Source organism: Mobula birostris, chromosome 16, assembly GCF_030028105.1.
Source record: "Mobula birostris isolate sMobBir1 chromosome 16, sMobBir1.hap1, whole genome shotgun sequence".
NCBI lineage: Eukaryota > Metazoa > Chordata > Chondrichthyes > Myliobatiformes > Myliobatidae > Mobula > Mobula birostris.
Window position 1 is genome coordinate 79284266 of NC_092385.1, and position 18043 is coordinate 79302308.

The 18043-nt window shown below is 44.1% G+C and overlaps 1 protein-coding gene across 2 annotated transcripts in view; it reads right to left on the reverse strand.

Moving 5' to 3' along the window:
- stab1 (stabilin 1) overlaps positions 1-18043 on the reverse strand; it is a 341714-nt gene that overhangs the window by 57863 nt on the left and 265808 nt on the right. For both annotated transcript variants that reach the window (XM_072280942.1, XM_072280940.1), the window contains exons 49-51: positions 15625-15762; positions 12403-12462; positions 9948-10124 (exon numbers count right to left, since the gene is read on the reverse strand). In XM_072280942.1, coding sequence (XP_072137043.1) covers positions 9948-10124; positions 12403-12462; positions 15625-15762 — 375 coding nt within the window. The remainder of the gene's footprint in view (positions 1-9947; positions 10125-12402; positions 12463-15624; positions 15763-18043) is intronic.

Genomic DNA, 18043 nt, shown 5'->3' on the forward strand with positions numbered 1-18043 from the left:
AGGACTGAGAATATTTGTTATGCAGCAAAGACTGCACGCAATTTTTAAGAACATGGATTATTCCTACAGATAATCAAAGGCAAAAGTAATATTTTGATTTAGTTAGAGATACAGCATGGAACACACCCTCCAGCCCAATGAGCTGCCCTGCCCAGCATCCCTGCCTAATCACAGGACAATTCACAACGTCCCATTAACCTACTAACTGGTATGTCTTTGGATTGTGGGAAGAAACTGGAGCACCCGGAGAAAACACATGAGCTCACAGAAAGGATGTACAGATTTTCTTACAGAGAACACCAGAATTGAACTCTTGCCACTCTGTGCTAATCGTTACAATACTGTGGTGCCCATACAGGCTCACTATAGAGAGTTGCCATATTAGGCAACATCTTTTCTTTAGGAGGTTAGAGTTAATAGATAAAATAGAGAAACAAAATTAAACTTGCTGTTAATAAAATAAAACTAGTGCACATTGTTGATCAAATTCACTGCTCTGATGGACGTCGTTAACAGAGTGGTGCAAACAGAGATACAGCAGTACTTTAGATGGTAATTTGAGAGGAGTATGTACTGGGAATAGAGAAGGAAGGAATGATATCTGTGTAAGCGGAACAAGTGCTACACATGCCCTTACACTTCCTCCCTCACCACCATTCAGGGCCCCAGACAGTCCTCCCAGGTGAGGCAACACTTCACCTGTGAGTCGGCTGGGGTGATATACTGCGTCCGGTGCTCCCGATGTGGCCTTCTATATATTGGCGAGACCCGGCGCAGACTGGGAGACCGCTTTGCTGAACACTTACGCTTTGTCTGCCAGAGAAAGCAGGATCTCCCAATGGCTACACATTTTAATTCCACATCCCATTCCCACTCTGATATGTCTATCCACGGCCTCCTCTACTGTAAAGATGAAGCCACACTCAGGTTGGAGGAACAACACCTTATATTCCGTCTGGGTAGCCTCTAACCTGATGGCATGAACATTGACTTCTCTAACTTCTGTTAATACCCCACCTCCCCTTCGTACCCCATCCCTTATTTATTTATTTATTTTCTCTCTTTTTTTTCTCCCTCTGTCCCTCTCACTATACCCCTTGCCCATCCTCTGGGCTTCCCCCCTCCCCCTTTCTTTCTCCCTAGGCCTCCTGTCCCATGATCCTCTCATATCCCTTTTGCCAATCACCTGTCCAGCTCTTGGCTCCATCCCTCCCCCTCCTATCTTCTCCTATCATTTTGGATTTTCCCCTCCCCCTCCCACTTTCAAATCTCTTGATAGCTCTTCCTTCAGTTAGTCCTGACGAAGGGTCTCAGCCCGAAACGTCGACTGTACCTCTTCCTAGAGATGCTGCCTGGCCTGCTGCGTTCACCAGCAACTTTGTATGTGCGTTGCTTGAAATTCCAGCATCTGCAGATTTCTTCGTGTTTGAATGATATTGTTTAATTGATACTTAAACAGATAAAGAACCTAAACCTAACTATAACATAACCAGCCTTTGTAGTCAGAATGGCAATACAGGAAGGGACTATAATGTGTGGTTCCTTCAGGATGTGGGAGATTTGAGCAACAGATGTTGGCTTGAACAGGCACACCTGCAGGAAGTGTCTGCAACTGCAATGACTGAAACATGGGATTTCAGAATTTGGAGTTATAGCCAATCTGATAATAGAGGGAATGTGATAGCTGTTTGGAGAAGCAGCTTCCGTGTGTGATCACCAAGAATAAAGTGACTGAAAATAAGAGTAAGAATAAGAATAATGGTGACTGAAAATCTCTGATAACTGACAACTAAAGGATATAATATTTCCATTTCCACTCACTCAGGACTTCTCATTACAAAGACCATGTCATTTTTAACTTCTCCATTCTCCTCACAAAGTCCTTCTCCTTTCTTCTTGCCTTTAACTGTACCCTTTCTAGCCCTCTCTTGGAATTGGCCACAGTATCGCCCTTTAGTTGTACTCATCTCTGCATAACAAGCTACACTGAAGATGATCATTTAGAAATTGGTTCTCATAAAAAAAACTATTGCTGTGCAGTTGAACTCACGGTACTCATCGCTAGGCCTCTTAGTAGCTGTTAGGAGTTGCAACTTCTGCTTTTCCAGGCGATTTTGAAACCAAATGTGTAAAGAACTGTACAGCTGGCCGATATTCATGCATGCATGCATCCAAAGGTACATTTCCCTTTTTTTTGCCAAATTCTAGTGCCAGAAATCTCCTACTTCTACTTATAAACATGCAACTAATATACTTAAAATTAAAATCACTTTACATTGTGATCCTGTAGAGGTGAGGTGTAAAGGTTCTGCCAGCAGCTCACTCTGCAGAACTTAGCATTACGGGGGCTGCAAAGAGGAGAGCCATCAGGACCATCACAGAGGTTGCTGAGCAAGCATCCAGCTGGCTATAGATCAAGAGGTGTGACCCATGGGCCAATGCTACTGGGACACAAGCTGGGGCCTGATCGAGCCTGCTGGGTCACCTGGGTGAAGGTTTCTGATATTGAAAGACTAGAACGGCCCAATGACCCCAGGTTACATCGCTGATGATGTGTCCCACTGTCCTGCGGTGTACTTTAGCATCATATCAACTCATTCCAACAGCTTCAAAAATTTGCATTTGTGCACCCAGAGACCCAAAAGGGCCTCTGCAAAAAAAAAAATTAAAAAATTAGAAAAAAGACATAGAAAAGTTAGGAGATTTTGAATTACTCCCTCAACATGTGCTTCAACAGGGAAAGGCAGAATGATAAGGATCTCAATAGTTCAGCGGTGAGGCTGTGCCAGTAACAGGGGGGAGCTAACTTGGTTGCAAAATGGGTAACGAGGAAGTAAAAAACAAATAACATGGTAAAAATGGAAAACAGATATTGAAATCACACAACACATCTGGGTGAGGGCAAATCAGAGACCATGGCTTACTGCAAAAGTCCGAGCCAGGCTGAGGGGAGAGTGATGCTGCTTTCAGATCGGGAGATGCGACAGCTCATAGGGAAGCAAGAAATGTGCTTTCCCACTCTATCAGGAAGGCGAAATGGGAGCATGCTCAGAGAATTTACTGTCACTTCTGCAATGTGCCAAGGAATTCAGAGGATTATAGACGATGTCTACCCTGTGCGTCAGTGACCAGGATGCTTCACTCCCTGAGAGGCTGAACGTCTTCTGTGCCCAGTTTGACACACAGACAAAGTGCTGGCGAGGAAGGCACCCCTCCCCCAAGGGAAGCAGACTGTCCATCTGGCTCTAGCTGAGGTAAGGAAGACCCTGGCCAGAGTCAACCCTCGCAAAGCTGCTTGATATTTTACACTCTATACTTTACTGTCGCCAAACAATTGATAGTAGAACGTACAATCATCACAGCGATATTTGATTCTGCACTTCCCGCTCCCTGGATTACAAATATTAAATGTTAAAAATATTTAAAATAGTAAAAATTAGTAAATATTAAAAATTTAAATTATAAATCATAAATAGAAAATAGAAAAATGGAAAGTAAGGTAGTGGCAAAAACTGAGAGGCAGGTCCAGATATTTAGAGGGTACGGCCCAGATCCGGGTCAGGATCCGTTCAGCAGTCTTATCACAGTTGGAAAGAAGCTGTTCCCAAATCTGGCCGTACAAGTCTTCAAGCTCCTGAGCCTTCCCCCGGAGGGAAGAGGGACAAAAAGTGTGTTGGCTGGGTGGGTCGTGTCCTTGATTATCCTGGCAGCACTGCTCTGACAGCGTGCGGTGTAAAGTGAGTCCACGGACGGAAGATTGGTTTGTGTGATGTGCTGCGCCGTGTTCATGATCTTCTGCAGCTTCTTTCGGTCTTGGACAAGACAACTTCCATACCAGGTTGTGGTGCACCCTAGAAGAATGCTTTCTACAGGTTAGGTTCTGAAAGACTGTGCAGCCCATCTGATGGAGGAGCTGATGAATATATTTAACATCTCTCTGGAACAATCCATTGTTCCATCAGCTTTCAAGGCAGCAACCATCATTCAGTGCCAAAGGCGGCGACAGTATCTTACCTAAGTGACTATTGTCCGGTGGCATTAACATCAACCATAATAAATGCTTTGACCGGCTGGTCATGGAGAGCCCTATAGCCTTTCTTCCAGCTACACTAAACCCTTTCCAGTTCGCTTATTGCTCAAATCGATCCACTAATGATGTAATAGCCTCTGCACTCCACTCTGTCCTGTCCCACCTGGAAAATGGGCTCTCATATGCCAGACTGCTGTTTATAGACTTCAGTTTGGCTTCCAGCACCTTCATACCCCAGAAACTGGTGGGGAAACTGACCTCGCTGGGTTTCAAAAACCCCTCTGCAACTGGATACTGGACTTCTTAACAGTCAGTCCGTGTGGGCAGCATCATCTCTCGTCCCATCACGCTGAGCATTGGTGCTCCCAAAAGCTGTGTGCTCAGCCCGCTCCTGTTCACACTGCTGATTCATGACTGTGTCACAGGATTCAGCTCAAACTGCGCCATCAAGTTTGCGGATGACACGACAGTGGCTGGCCTTATCAGAACACCGACGAGATGGCGTATAGAGAGGAAGCAGAGTGGCTGGTGGACTGCTGTGAGAAGAACAGCCTCAGCCTGAACATGGAGAAGACGAAGGAAATCATTGTGGACTTCAGGAAGGTGCAGATAAACCAACCCCCTCTGCGTATACGTGGCTCCTCCACGGAGAGAGTTACCTTCACCAGGTTCCTGGGAGCTCACATCACAGGTGACCTCTCCTGGTCCCTTGACATCACCTCCCTGAACAAGAATACACAGCAGCACCTCCACTTCCTAAGAAGATTGAGGCAAGCAAGGCTCCCATCCCCATCTTAACTGCGTTTTACAGGAGACGGTTCTGACACGTTGCATCTCCATCTGGTATGGGAGCTGTCGGACATCAGACCTGAAGTCCCTGCAAAGGACTGTGAGAACAGCTGAGAGGATCATAGGGATCTCAGTCAGGGACAGTTATCAGGAACGCTGCATATGCATTATTTAAAAAACTAGTAGAAACCACATGACCTAGTCCTTTAAGGAACTCACCCATCCACCGCGTCCTCTTTAACTTCCTACCATCAGGCAGGAGAACAGTCAGGATGAGAAACAGTTTCTTCCCACAGGCCGTTAGGCTTCTGAACTCCCAGCTGCATCGTATTCGAAGTGTCACCGGCTAATCTGTTCCATACTTCACAATATTTAATATTAATGGATGAACTCAGCAGGTCGGGTAGCATCAGTTAGAAATGATGAGTCGACGTTTTGGGCCGGAACCCTTCGTGAGGACTGAAGAATGAAAGATGGGGAAGGACTTGAAGAATGCTTGCAGCTTCAGTTGAAAGACCAGTAATTTGAAAGACAAAGGGCGGGGAGGGGAAGCATTGACATCATAGCCCTGAAAACAATGGGTGGTAGAAGAAGGAGGCGGAACCATGAGGGAGCTGGGGGAGGGGGTAGAGTGAAATAGGGATAGAGGAAGGGAGGGGGAGGGAATTACCGGAAGTTGGAGAATTCTATGTTCATACCAAGGGGCTGGAGACTACCTAGACGGTATATGAGGTGTTGCTCCTCCAACCTGAGTTTAGCCTCATCATGGCAGTACAGGAGGCCATGTATGGACATATCTGAATGCGAATGGGAAGTAGAGTTGAAGTGGGAGATCCTGTCTGTTGCAGCAGACAGAGCGGAGGTGCTCGACGAAGCGGTCTCTCAATCTGCATTGGGTTTCACCAATGCAGAGGAGGCCGCACCGGGAGCACCGGATGCAATAGGTGACCCCAACAGACTCACAAGTGAAGTGTTGCCTCACCTGGAAGGACTGTTTGGGGCCCTGAATGGTGGCAAGAGAGGAGGTGTAGGGACAGGTGTAGCACTTACGCTTACAGGGATAAGTGCCGGGTGGGAGATCCGTGGGGATGGATGTGTGGATCAGGGAGTCGCAGAGGGACCGATCCGTGCGGAAAGCAGAGAGGGAAAGAGAGGGAAAGATGTGCTTAGTGGTGGGGTCCTGTTGAAGGTGGCGGAAGTTGCGGAGGATAATGTGTTGGATCCGGAGGCTAGTTGGGTGGTAGGTGAGGACAAGGGGAACTCTGTCCCTGTTGTGGTGGCGGGAGGATGGGGTGAGGGCCAAAGTGCGGGAAATAGAGGAGATGCGGGTGAGGGCATCATTGATGACGGTAGAAGGAAAACCACGATCCTTAAAGAAAGAGGACATTTGAAATGTCCTGGAACAGAAAGCCTCATCCTGGGAGCAGATGCGGCGGAGACGGAGGAACTGGGAATAGGGAATGATATTTTTACATGTAGTGGGGTGGGAAGAGGTATAGTTGAGGTAGTTATGAGAGTCAGTGGACTTGTAGAAGATGTCAGTGGACAGTCTGTCTCCAGAGATGGAGACCGAGACATCGAGAAAGGGGAGAGAAGTGTCTGAGATAGACCAAGTGAATTTGAGGGCTGGGTGGAAGTTTGAAGTAAAGTCGATGAAAGTGATGAGCTCAACATAGGTGCAGGAAGCAGCACCAATGTACTCGTCAATGTAGCGAAGGAAAAGTTGGGGAGCAGTACCAGAATAGGTTTGGAGCACAGACTGTTCCACATAACCAACGAAGAGGCAGGCATAGCTGGGTCCCATGCGCGTTTCCATAGCTACACCCTTAGCCTGAAGAAAGTGGGAAGAGCCAAAAGAGAAGTTATTAAGTGTGAGAACCAGTTCCGCCAACCGGAGGAGAGTAGTGATGGTGGGGAACTGGTGAGGTCTATTTTCCAGGAAGTAGTGGAGGGCTTTGAGGCCTTCTTAATGAGGAATGGAGGTGTATAAGGATTGGACATCCGTAGTGAAAATGAAGCGGTTGGGACCAGGGAACTGGAAGTTATTGAAGAGGTGGAGGGCATGGGATGTATCGCGGATGTAGGTAGGGAGGGACTGAACTATGGGTGACAAAATGGAGTCCAGGTAGGCAGATACAAGTTCGGTGGGACAGGAGCAGGCAGAAACTATGGGTCTACCGGGACAGTCAGGCTTGTGGATCTTTGGGAGGAGGTAAAACCGAGCGGTACGGGGTGTGGGAATAATGAGTTTAGCAGCTGAGGATGGAAGGTCTCCGGAGTTGATAAGGGCGGTGATGGCACGGGAGACAATGGTTTGATGTATTTTGGTGGGGTCCTGTTCCAGGGGTAAGGGGTAAGTAAGAGGAGGTGTCAGAGAGCTGCTGTTTGGCCTCAGTGAGGTAGAAGTCCATTCGCCAGACTACTACAGCACCACCTTTGTCAGCGGGTTTGATGGTGAGGTTGGGATTAGTGCGGAGAGAGTGGAGGGCAGTGCATTCAGAGGGAGTGAGGTTGGAACAGGAGAGAGGAGTGGTGAAGTTGAGACAGTTGATGTCTCAGCGACAGTTGGAGATGAAAACATCGAGTGCAGGTAGAAGGCCCAGGCGGGGTGTCGAGGAGGAGGAGGAGGGTTGAAGACAGGAGAAGGGGTCATCAGTGGGGGGAGGGGAATCCTTGCCAAAGAAATAGGCTCGGAGACGTAGGCGACGGAAGAAGAGTTCAGTGTCATGGCGGGCACGGAACTCACTGAGGTGTGGACCGAGGGGGACAAAAGTGAGGCCCTTGCTAAGGACAGAACATTCTGCCTCAGAGAGGGGAAGGTCAGAGGGGATGGGGAAGACACGGCAAGGGTTGGGGCTGGGGTCGGAGGAGGGTGAAGAGTGGCAGGTCTCAGGAAGGAGAGTGGGGTTGGGATATTCAGGAGAGCAGGGTTAGGGGTGGATGAGGGATCAAAGGAAAGGAGGGGGGATGAGGGGTAGAGGGAAGGTTGGGAGTCTCGGAGAGGAAAGAGGGTGGTTGGAGAATAAGTCGGGCGGTAGGACCCAGCTGCAGTAAGAGGGGTCCCGGTCTGGAGAGGGTCGGGATCATGGTCCGAGCTGGATCTGGAGCTGGGGGTGGCAGAGCCTGTAGCCTGCAGGGCCCCAGAACTGAGGTTGAAGTCGGAGGTGAGTGAGTCCATGGCCCGCTGGGGGGTCTGGTGCCCATGTCCGGGAGGCTGTGTTTCCAGTCGGGGTCAGAGTCAGAGGTGGATGGGTCTTCAGTCTGCCAATGGCCTGAGAAGTCAAGGTCCGTGGGGACAGGGTCCGGGTTGGAGGCGGTCATCGTCGTGGGCTCCAGGCAGGCGAGTTTGTGGTCCTTCTTGGATGCAAAGAAGGAGAAGAAACGGCGGTTGGAGGCGTGAATCCAGCGGAGAATGAAGTGTAGGAGAGGTCCACGGCAGACAGTGGAGAGCGAGGCCCGGAGTGGTGGCAGAGAGAGGGACAGAGCCCGTAGGTATCTCCGCATGGCAGTGAGCGTGGCGCGGAGAATCCGGCGGGAGCAGCCGTCAGTGAAACGGAGGTACCTGGGATCCTCGTTGGGCCCGAACTGGGAGGCCTGGAACCGGAGCTGGAATCCCTGAGGTAACAGATGGAGGCGGAGACACGTTCCCAGGAAGGAGACGTGGCTGTGGTAGTGGGTCTGCGTCAGGATGTGGTCGAAGAGTCAGAGAGAGGCGGAGATCACAGAGGGGGAGCAGTGAGACAGGGTCTCACTAAACTTCCATTGAAGAGAAGATTTAAACTTCTTCAGGGTAGGAATACATTTTCTTCTATTACCCATTGTTTTCAGGGCCAGGATGTCAATGCTTCCTCTCTCCCACCCTTTTGTCTTTCAAATTACTGGTCTATCAACTGAAGCTACAAGCTTTCTTCAAATCCTTCCCCATCTTTCATTCTTCAGTCCTGATGAAGGGTTCTGGCCCGAAATGTCGACTCATTGTTTCTGACTGATGCTGCCCGACCTGCTGAGTTCATTCAGCGTGCTGAAAGTGTTGCTTTGATCACAGCATCTGCAGATTATTTTGTACTTAATATTAATGCATTTTAGTTTGTTATTTATGTGTGGTTCATCTATAGATTTTATCCCTACCTCATAAGTTATCATCTGCTATGTGTTTTATGTGTACTACTGTGCTTTACACCCTGGTTGAAAAAAACATGCATTATATTCTAGATGCATTATATACACGCATGTGGTTAAATGATAATAAGTTTCACTTGACTTGAAAAAAAAGAAGAAAGTAAATACAATTAATTGCACATGGGGAAACCACAACAAACTTATTTATGCATGTGAGAAGACGACTTAAATCATTCTAAGATTGTGAGGCATAGAATAGTGATACAGATACTTCCGGTTAGCTGGTTGAGGGAAAGGAGGCTGTGGAAACATAAAACAGCCTCACCTCTGCAACTATTAAGATCCTCATCATTCTGCCTTTCCCAGTGGAGCAATTCAAAATCTTCCACCTTTTTATGTCTTTTTTTCTAATTTCCTATTTTTTTGCACAGCTCCTGGCCTTTCATATACTGTTGATTGCCAAATTGCTTCAATGATAAGAAACTTGAGTTAGTAATATCAGTGAAAGTGTTTCTCAGATTGGAAAGAAGTTTGAAATGCTGTTTCCCCAAAGGTCAGTTCAACCAGGCGTCAACCAGATTTTGTTGGCATCTGGCTCTAAACCAGTTGCCCTTGTATCATTTAACAACGTTAGCATTTAATTTTAATATTATAAATTTAAGTATATGATGATAATATTTGTACTTTCAATGTAGTTTAGCCAATCTACTTCGTTGGAGAGACAGAGCTGATGTATCAGCATACTGTCAATGCCAAGAGGTTTTGATCTCAAATGTGAATGTGGTTTCTCCCTCCCTCCCTCCCTCCATTCAGCATTTCCAGTAAATTTGGTTGTATTTCAAGTTACCAGCAGCCAAAGTATTTTGCTTTCTTTGTACTTCGACCAACAATAACTTTAACACAGCAGAATTAGAAAACAAATGATAACTTTACAACTGTCAGTATTTCCAAAGAGAACACAAGCTTTATCAAGGAAAGACAAAATACAGTACATTCAGTTCTTACATACCTTTGAATCCCTGATCATGTGGAATTTTAAGTATGCTGCTAGATTGTGTCTGTTCTTTTTACTAAAAAGCCAATCCTTCCTCTCTTTGGGAAGAGAATTGAATGCTTCATCCGTTGGCCACATCATTGTGAACGGTTTGTGAATTGGATCTTCTAATAGAGGTATCAGATTTGTTTCCTAAAAAAATTGAAAATTTAACACTTACTGTTCTTAAAATATAGTATTGCATTTCCAATATATACTTGAGGAAAATATCTTTAACACATTAAAAAAAACTAATACAAACATTGTCTCAATTGATGCCTGCAAATGGCCCTTATGTGTTATATGTAATTGAACTATCTAATTGTATAACAGTGCATGCTAAAGGTTTCCAACTGGAAACCACTCATGATCTGAAACTTGTGCCTTTCATGGCCTATTGACAATTTCTTTATATTGACTGACAACAGGGTGTTGGGACAAAACCAGATATCAATTATGATAATGGTTTTTGTTACAGAGTTAACAAAGATTAAAAAAACAGGTTTCATCTTAATTCAACTAACAATTCTCCCTTTGAGAACAATAAAAGTGTGCCTCAGAGCAAACAGAAAAGACCACACATTACTTGGACAATACTTCCATCTGGATCCTAGCAAGGGATCGATTCCTTGGCCAGCTAGCAGGTCTAAAAACAGATACAATAGACCCAACAACTTCTGTGCTTTCTCAAAAGGCCTCAGCAAATGACTTTCCAATTTAAGTAAAAACAGAAAATGTTGAAAGATAAGGCAGCAACTGATGGAGAGAAAAAGAGTTAACATTCAGGTCAAAGAAGACTTCTAATGATTAGCCTTCAATCTGAAATGTTAACTGTAGCTCTCAAAAACGCTGCCTGTCCTGGTGAGCATTGCCAACATTTTCTGTTTATATTTCTGATTTCCAGCATCTGTTTTTGATGAACTTTCCAACTTGCGACTCTTACCAAATGCGGAGTTTGTTTCACAATTCTCAATCTGCTATCCAGAGCCTTAAACAGCCTCAAACACATTTGCCACTGATCCCCTTGGAAATGAATCCCAGAAAATGCCTTCAACATGGATGTCACACATTTTAGTTTGCCTTCTTAACCTGAAGCTCTCACTGTGGGCTAGCTACTAACAGGAAATGCCCTTTTTTTTTAAATTTCCACTGCTTAGCCACAGAGGGTACAACTCCCAATATAAGCAATAGGTCACCAAGGCTGGTGACATGGTAGCAGGTTGAAAACCGACATAAAAGTGAGAATGAGGTCAATCACAAAGCCCTTTATTGAATTTATTTTGGTGATTTGTTGTTGGGAGAACTCCAGAAACTGGTCTACCTTTAATGTACATTCTGATCTTTCACTGCTTTCAGGCTTTGATATAATTCTTATAATCCCTTAATAAATGGTTTTAATTTAAATATGGTATTTTTATTGTAAATGTTGCTGTTAATTCTATAAGCAGACAATCAGATATTATGATGGTTTATTCAACTGCACTGGTTGAATCCACGAAAAATGGCTGTTTTTGCATATCTAATCTCACTTCTCATATTCCTCTCATCCCACAATTTCTTCTGGTGCACAAGCCAGCAGATGACATGAGCATACGCCTTCCACCTTTCCCTTTGCAGTCCATCCCTCATGTCCTTCTCCTCTCAGACACTCGGGAACCTGGCCAGAGAGCGGCAGCAGAATGGGAAGAGAGCCGAGTGCAGGCACACCATTGCGCAATTTCAACCATCCAGCCACCAGCTTAGACTCAGACACTGTAGACATTAATTTGCAGCTATCATCTCCATGTGGTGATTCACTAGGCAGAATTGGCTGGAGGATGTTCCAGCTGCCATTTCCTTCCACAAGAATATTGCCAAAGGAGTCTCATGACATGGCAGGCCAGCTCTGATGCATGTGTTTCAAACCAAGAAGCATGCAGCTTGTACAAGATGTTGTGGGAAACTATTTCTGCCCAGCATGCTCCTCCATTTGTCCACCTACTGCCCAAACCATAACTTCAGTTCCATTGTACATGTACAGAAGTTATAGAACATCTTGTATTGGAATGCAGGCTTGGCTTGCTTCTAAGACAGTTGAGACTAATGTCACAATTTCTCCAAGCGCAAGCTCTTACAGCATTCAACAGTTCTAGGATTGCCAATTTCTCCTACCAGAAAACCATATTCATGGGAGGGAGTGATTCTATAAGGGCTTGCCCACCTTGCACTCACAACAATGCGGACCACACCTTAATGTAACTTATTGACTGTTATCCCTTTTGGGGCATCTTGCGGTTTGAAAAGATGATATATAACAGCAAATGACTTCTTTCTGCCCAACTGTTTGCAGTGCATATTAGGAACACCTCCACTCCATGGCACATTTGCACTGAAGTGTTACAACAGCTCCACACCAGCAGCACCGTGCTTAACGAGAAGGAAGATGTCTCACCTTAATCAAATTACTAAATATTTTGTATCCATTTTCACTTGCAACAGTGCTGAAACTGGACTGCGAATGAAGAAAAAGAAACAAGTGTAAGTTTATTTCAAAAATCTAAGGCAGGATAAAGACTCCGATCTTAAAACTATTTTTTCTCTGTTACATAGGGCCATAACACACTGCAGATATTGTAAAGGAATGTTTGGTTGCACAGGCTTCCTTCCAAAACTTCTCCCCAACTCCACAGCCCCCATGTGACTTTCCCCTCTTGATGGCAATAAATTTAGCTGGGATGTATTTTCAGACATGACGATAGTTCTACAGTCCCTGCCAATGTGACTGCTTCTCATGTGTGATCGTTGATGATAAATTTGGTAGCCCCTTTCTCTCAGAGTGATGAAGATCAGGAACTGATTGCCTAGAAAGGTGATGGAAATGTAAACCCCCATTACATTAAAAAAAACACAACGATAAAGAAATAAAGAGCCATAATCAGCAGAATTAGAGCTGGGAAGTGGGATTAACCTAAAGTACAACTTTGTCTGCCACATGCTCAATGGGTCAAACTGATAGCTTGGCCCACAGAATCATAGAGCATTACAGCACAGAAACAGGCCCTTTGGCCCATCTAATTCATGTCAGGCTATTCTGCCTAGTCCCATTGACCCTCACTTGGACCACTGCCTCCGTACTCCTCTCATCCAGACGTTTCCTATATGTTGCAATTGAACCCGCATCCACAACTTCCACTGACAGCTCTTTCCACACTCACACCAATCTGAGTGAAATGGTTTCCACCCAGGTTCCCTGTAAATATTTCACCTTTCACCCTTAACCTATGATCTCTAGTTCTCATTTCACCCAGCCTCAGATGAAAAAGCCTGCTTGCATTTATCATATCTATACCCCTCATAAATTTATATACCTCTATCAAATCTCCCCTCATTCCCCTATGCTCCAGGAAATGACCTCTTCAGCCTTTCCTTATAGCTCAGGTTTTCAGGTCCTTGTAAACTTTCTCTGTACTCTTTCAACCTTATTGATATCTTTCCTGTAGATGGGTGACCAGAACTGCACACAATACTCTAAACTTGGCATCATCAATGTCTTATACATATTCTCCATAACATCCCAGCTCCTGTACTCAAACACATTGATTTATGAAGGCCAATGTCCCCAAAGCTCTCTTTAATGACCCTGTCTACCTGTGATGCCATTTTAAAGGATTTATGAAACTATACTTGCAGATTTGTTTGTTTCACCACACTTCTCAGTGCCCTGCCATAGTGATCAGCAGTGGAGCCTAACTTCATGCATATCTCTGGTTTTAAATAGCAAACACTGATGACCTGGCTCAGTCTACTTCATTCAGCATAGACTGCAAAATTATGGGATGTTTTTTGAAAATTATACAAAATTGTGGAGAGTTGCTCCAGCATTGCGAATGTATTGCTCTGGACTTCCAGCATTGCTCTTGTGATCATGGAATGCTTTTAATGATTTTATCAAAGTTTTTTTTTCCATCATGGAACATACTGAGACGTGTTAGCTTCTCATGCTCTACTCACTCCCAAGAAACTTGACCCTTCCCTTAACGTGGAAGTGAATGGGGATATTTTTGCCTCACTCCCAGCAGGTTATTATTAGTTTGCCCCAGTATCCAGCTACAGCTGATGTTCCCAGAGATATTTAAATGCATTGGGTTACCAAACAATTGCATGTTATTTCTTGAATGAATGGGGTATTGAATTATTTCTGCATTTAGAAATGAACATAAAGAAATCTTCTATTCATTAGCTTTTTCACCTAAATTCCCTCATATTGCCATCATGGGCTGCAATCAGCAAACTTAGTGTAGACCAGCTGTTCCACCTACAGCCTCTCAATTGTGTACTTAACCACTGACAGTGATTAGGCTACCAGAATCCATATTTCATAAAACTATAATATGTCGTTCAGACTATTTTCTGCCTCTACATCACACAAAATTGGGCGCCATGGTAGTGCGACACAATTACAGCCCCAGAACGTTCTGGAGCTCAGAGATCAATTCCGGCGCCATTCTGCAAGGAGTCTCTGAACATCCTCCCCAAGGAAGGCTAGGGTTTTCCTACCACAGTCCAAAGATGAACTGGGTCATTGTAAGTTTTCCCATTATTAGGTCAGGTTTAATCGAAGTTGTGGGGTTGCTGGGCTGGTGTGGCTCGAAGGGCCTAATCTGTGTTACATTTGCTGTAAAACATTCTCGAATTATGTTGATCGAGCATCAGCCTGAACTCTTGTCAGTGCTCCTTACTCGGCAAGCACCACCAGACCTACTGAGCAGTTCCAAGAGTCTTTGTTTTTATATCCACTTATCATCTGCATTGTTTTGCTTTTTAACAAGGTAAGACCTTGCAGTGCAAATACATCCCTTAAAAATAGCACCAGTTTGCCGCCTGTATTGTGCAACAGGTTTGGCAGTCTCATCGGAGGGAGAAACAAAGTTGAAGACTCCAGTCAGTATCCTTTCATCAGCACCTGAAATTATACCTCTGATACTGCCTGATGTGCTGAGATATACTTGGAGTATTGTGAACAGTTTTGGGTCCCTTAACTAAGAAAGGATGCACTGGAAATTGTAAAGAGTCCAGGGGAGCTTCACAAGAATGATCCCAGCAATGAAAAGGTTAATATATGAGGAGGTTTGATGGCTCTGGGCCTCCACTTGCTGGAGTTTAGAAGACTGAGGGGTGTTCTCACTGAAACTTATTGAATATTGAAAAGCCTAAACAGAATGGATGTGGAAAGGATGGGTGAGTCTCGGACCAGAGGGCAATCTCAGAATACAAGGACATCCCTTTAGAACAGAGATGAGGAGGAATTTCCTTTAGGCAGAGGGAGGTAAATCTGTGGAATTCATTGCCACAGATGGTTGTGGAAGTCAAGTCATTGGGTATATTAAATGCGGAGGTTGATGGGTTTGTGGTTAGTAAGGGCATGAAAGGTTATAGGGAGGAGGCAGGAGAATGGGGGCTTGACAGGGATAATATATCAGTCATGATGGAATAACTAAGCAGACTCGATGGGCCAAATGGCCGAATTCTGCTTCTATGCCTTATGGTTAATAAACAGCATTTAATTGTAATTTCCAATTTCTGTATGTTTCCTTTTTGCTACTATGCTGTGTGTTTATCTCTTATAAACAAGGATATTTAGGTTGACGTATTTCCAGACTTCCTTGAAACCTACCGGAGATGAAGTGGATGTTCGCATGTTAGACTCCAATTTGAATGGAACCAAAACTTTGCTGATATAATGAATAATCCCATTTGTCGCAATGTAGTTTGATGTAATGATTTGCACATCTTCATTCAAATAAGTGGCGTTCTATTTAATAAGATAACATATATTTAGAACAATATAATAAGAGTAAGTCAGCATTTTAGAAAAATGTAATCCTTTCATCCATTATTCCACCATCAGATAGGTCCAGCATTTTTGATTTACCAAGATCGATGGTCCAGCATACAAACACCTCGTTGGGTACAGCTTTGTCTTCTAATCAGCCTTTCTGATTGAGTGCAAATAATCCCCTCAGAATACACACATCTATTCTTAGACTAACCTGAGGTAGAGAAGAAGGCAGTTTATTCTTTGGATTGAAATCAAGTGGATGATATTCTACATCTGTAGAGAAAGTTGGTGATTTCCGTACAGTTAACATATCTAGAAGTGAGCCAAAAGTCATCTGGGTCAAAAGCAAATGGATCTGGCACTAAACATAAATTGTCATTGTGAGGTATCAATAAACTTACATTTCCTACAAGGTGGGGCAGATGTATTACCAGACCCAAACTGCTTAACAGCACTCTGGGAGTACCTGCACTTCAATGCTTCAAGAGACATCATATCTTCTCAGCAGTAAATAGAATGAATCCTTTATGCTGATGAGCACAACTTGTTTATAAATTTTTAAAATCCTGAGTTACATCATTAAAACAATGGATTAGGAAGCTGTTGCATTTAAACCATATGATGCACTTTAGTTTGCACTATTGACTTTCAAGTGAGCAGTTTCAAGTTCCTGGTGTCAAGATCTCTGAGGATCTAACCTGGTCCCAACATGTCGATGTAGTCATAAAGAAGGCAAGACAGCGGCTATACTTTATTAGGAATTTGAAGCGATGTGGCATGTCAACAAATACACTCAAGAACTTCTATAGTTATACCATGGAGAGCATTCTGACAGGCTGTGTTACTGTCTGGTATGGAGAGGCTACTGCACAGGACTGAAAGAAGCTGCAGAGGATTGTAAATTTAGTTAGCTCCATCTTGGGCACTAGCCTACAAAGTACATAGGACATCTTCAGGGAGCGGTGTCTCAGAAAGGCAGTGTCCATTATTAAGGACCTCCAGCACCATTTTCTCAGGTAGGAGGTACAGAAGCCTGAAGGCACACACTCAGCGATTCAGGAACAGCTTCTTCCCCTCTGCCATCCGATTCCTAAATGGACATTGAACCTTTGGACATGACCTCATATTTAAAAATATACAGTATTTCTGTTTTTTGCACATATTTTAAATCTATTCAATATACACATACTGTAATCGATTTATGTATTGTTATTACTTTTTTTCTCTTCTATATTATGTATCGCATTGAACTGCTGCTAAGTTAAAAAAGTCCACGTCACATGCCAGTGATAGTAAACCTGATTCTACTACTGATCAAGAAGAAAACAATAGTCACAACGGTGAAGTGGAAAAGCACAGAGGTATTCTGGCAAATTTATTTTTCTCTGTTATCTAAATCAGAATGGACAGACCTCCACTGTCAATAACTAATCTTGCTTTTTACTAAGTGGTTCTTACTGCTTACTTCACATCAGCGATCCATTGGAGAGTGACATTCCCCAATACAGTGGATTCATTTAATCTTTTTGAAAAACACATGAAAAATTCAAAGATAATCTTAAAATTTCTCTTGACATTGTATTGCACTGTTAGACTTATATGCAATGTGACAAGGCATTATTGCAGGTGAATAAACAGGGAGAGGACTGGGCAGTTCTCGATAAACTGGAAGTAACTGGCAGTTAATGACACAAGGAGGCTACATATATTGACATTAACCACCTCCGATTTTCTCACACCTGTCAGATTATTTGGTGGCATTGAGAAAATAGAGACTCAGGGTGAGGGCAGTAACAGAAATAAAGGAAACTGAAATCTAAAGGTTTTGAAATTACACTATGAGATCACATCAGATATCTTGTAGCACAGTCAATACTTCCTGGGATATCCTGCTACACAGATGTATAATTAGTGCAATATCCTGAACTAAACACACAGACGCAGGCACACACATACGCACACACCCACACACACACGCACACCCATACACACACACACACACACCCATACACACGCACACACCCACACACACACGCACACCCATATACACACACACACACACACCCTAAAAGACACCACTTTGTAAACCTTGCAGGTAACCTGTACACAGGTACATCGTCGTATTATTGACACATCCTGTGGATTAGCCTAAAACTAAGACACCTTTCCTGTGAGATATCCTGCTGTACAGATGCAGATCCTGGGGATCTCCTGTGATAACTGTCACACTTCCTGAGGATACCCTGAAGTATAA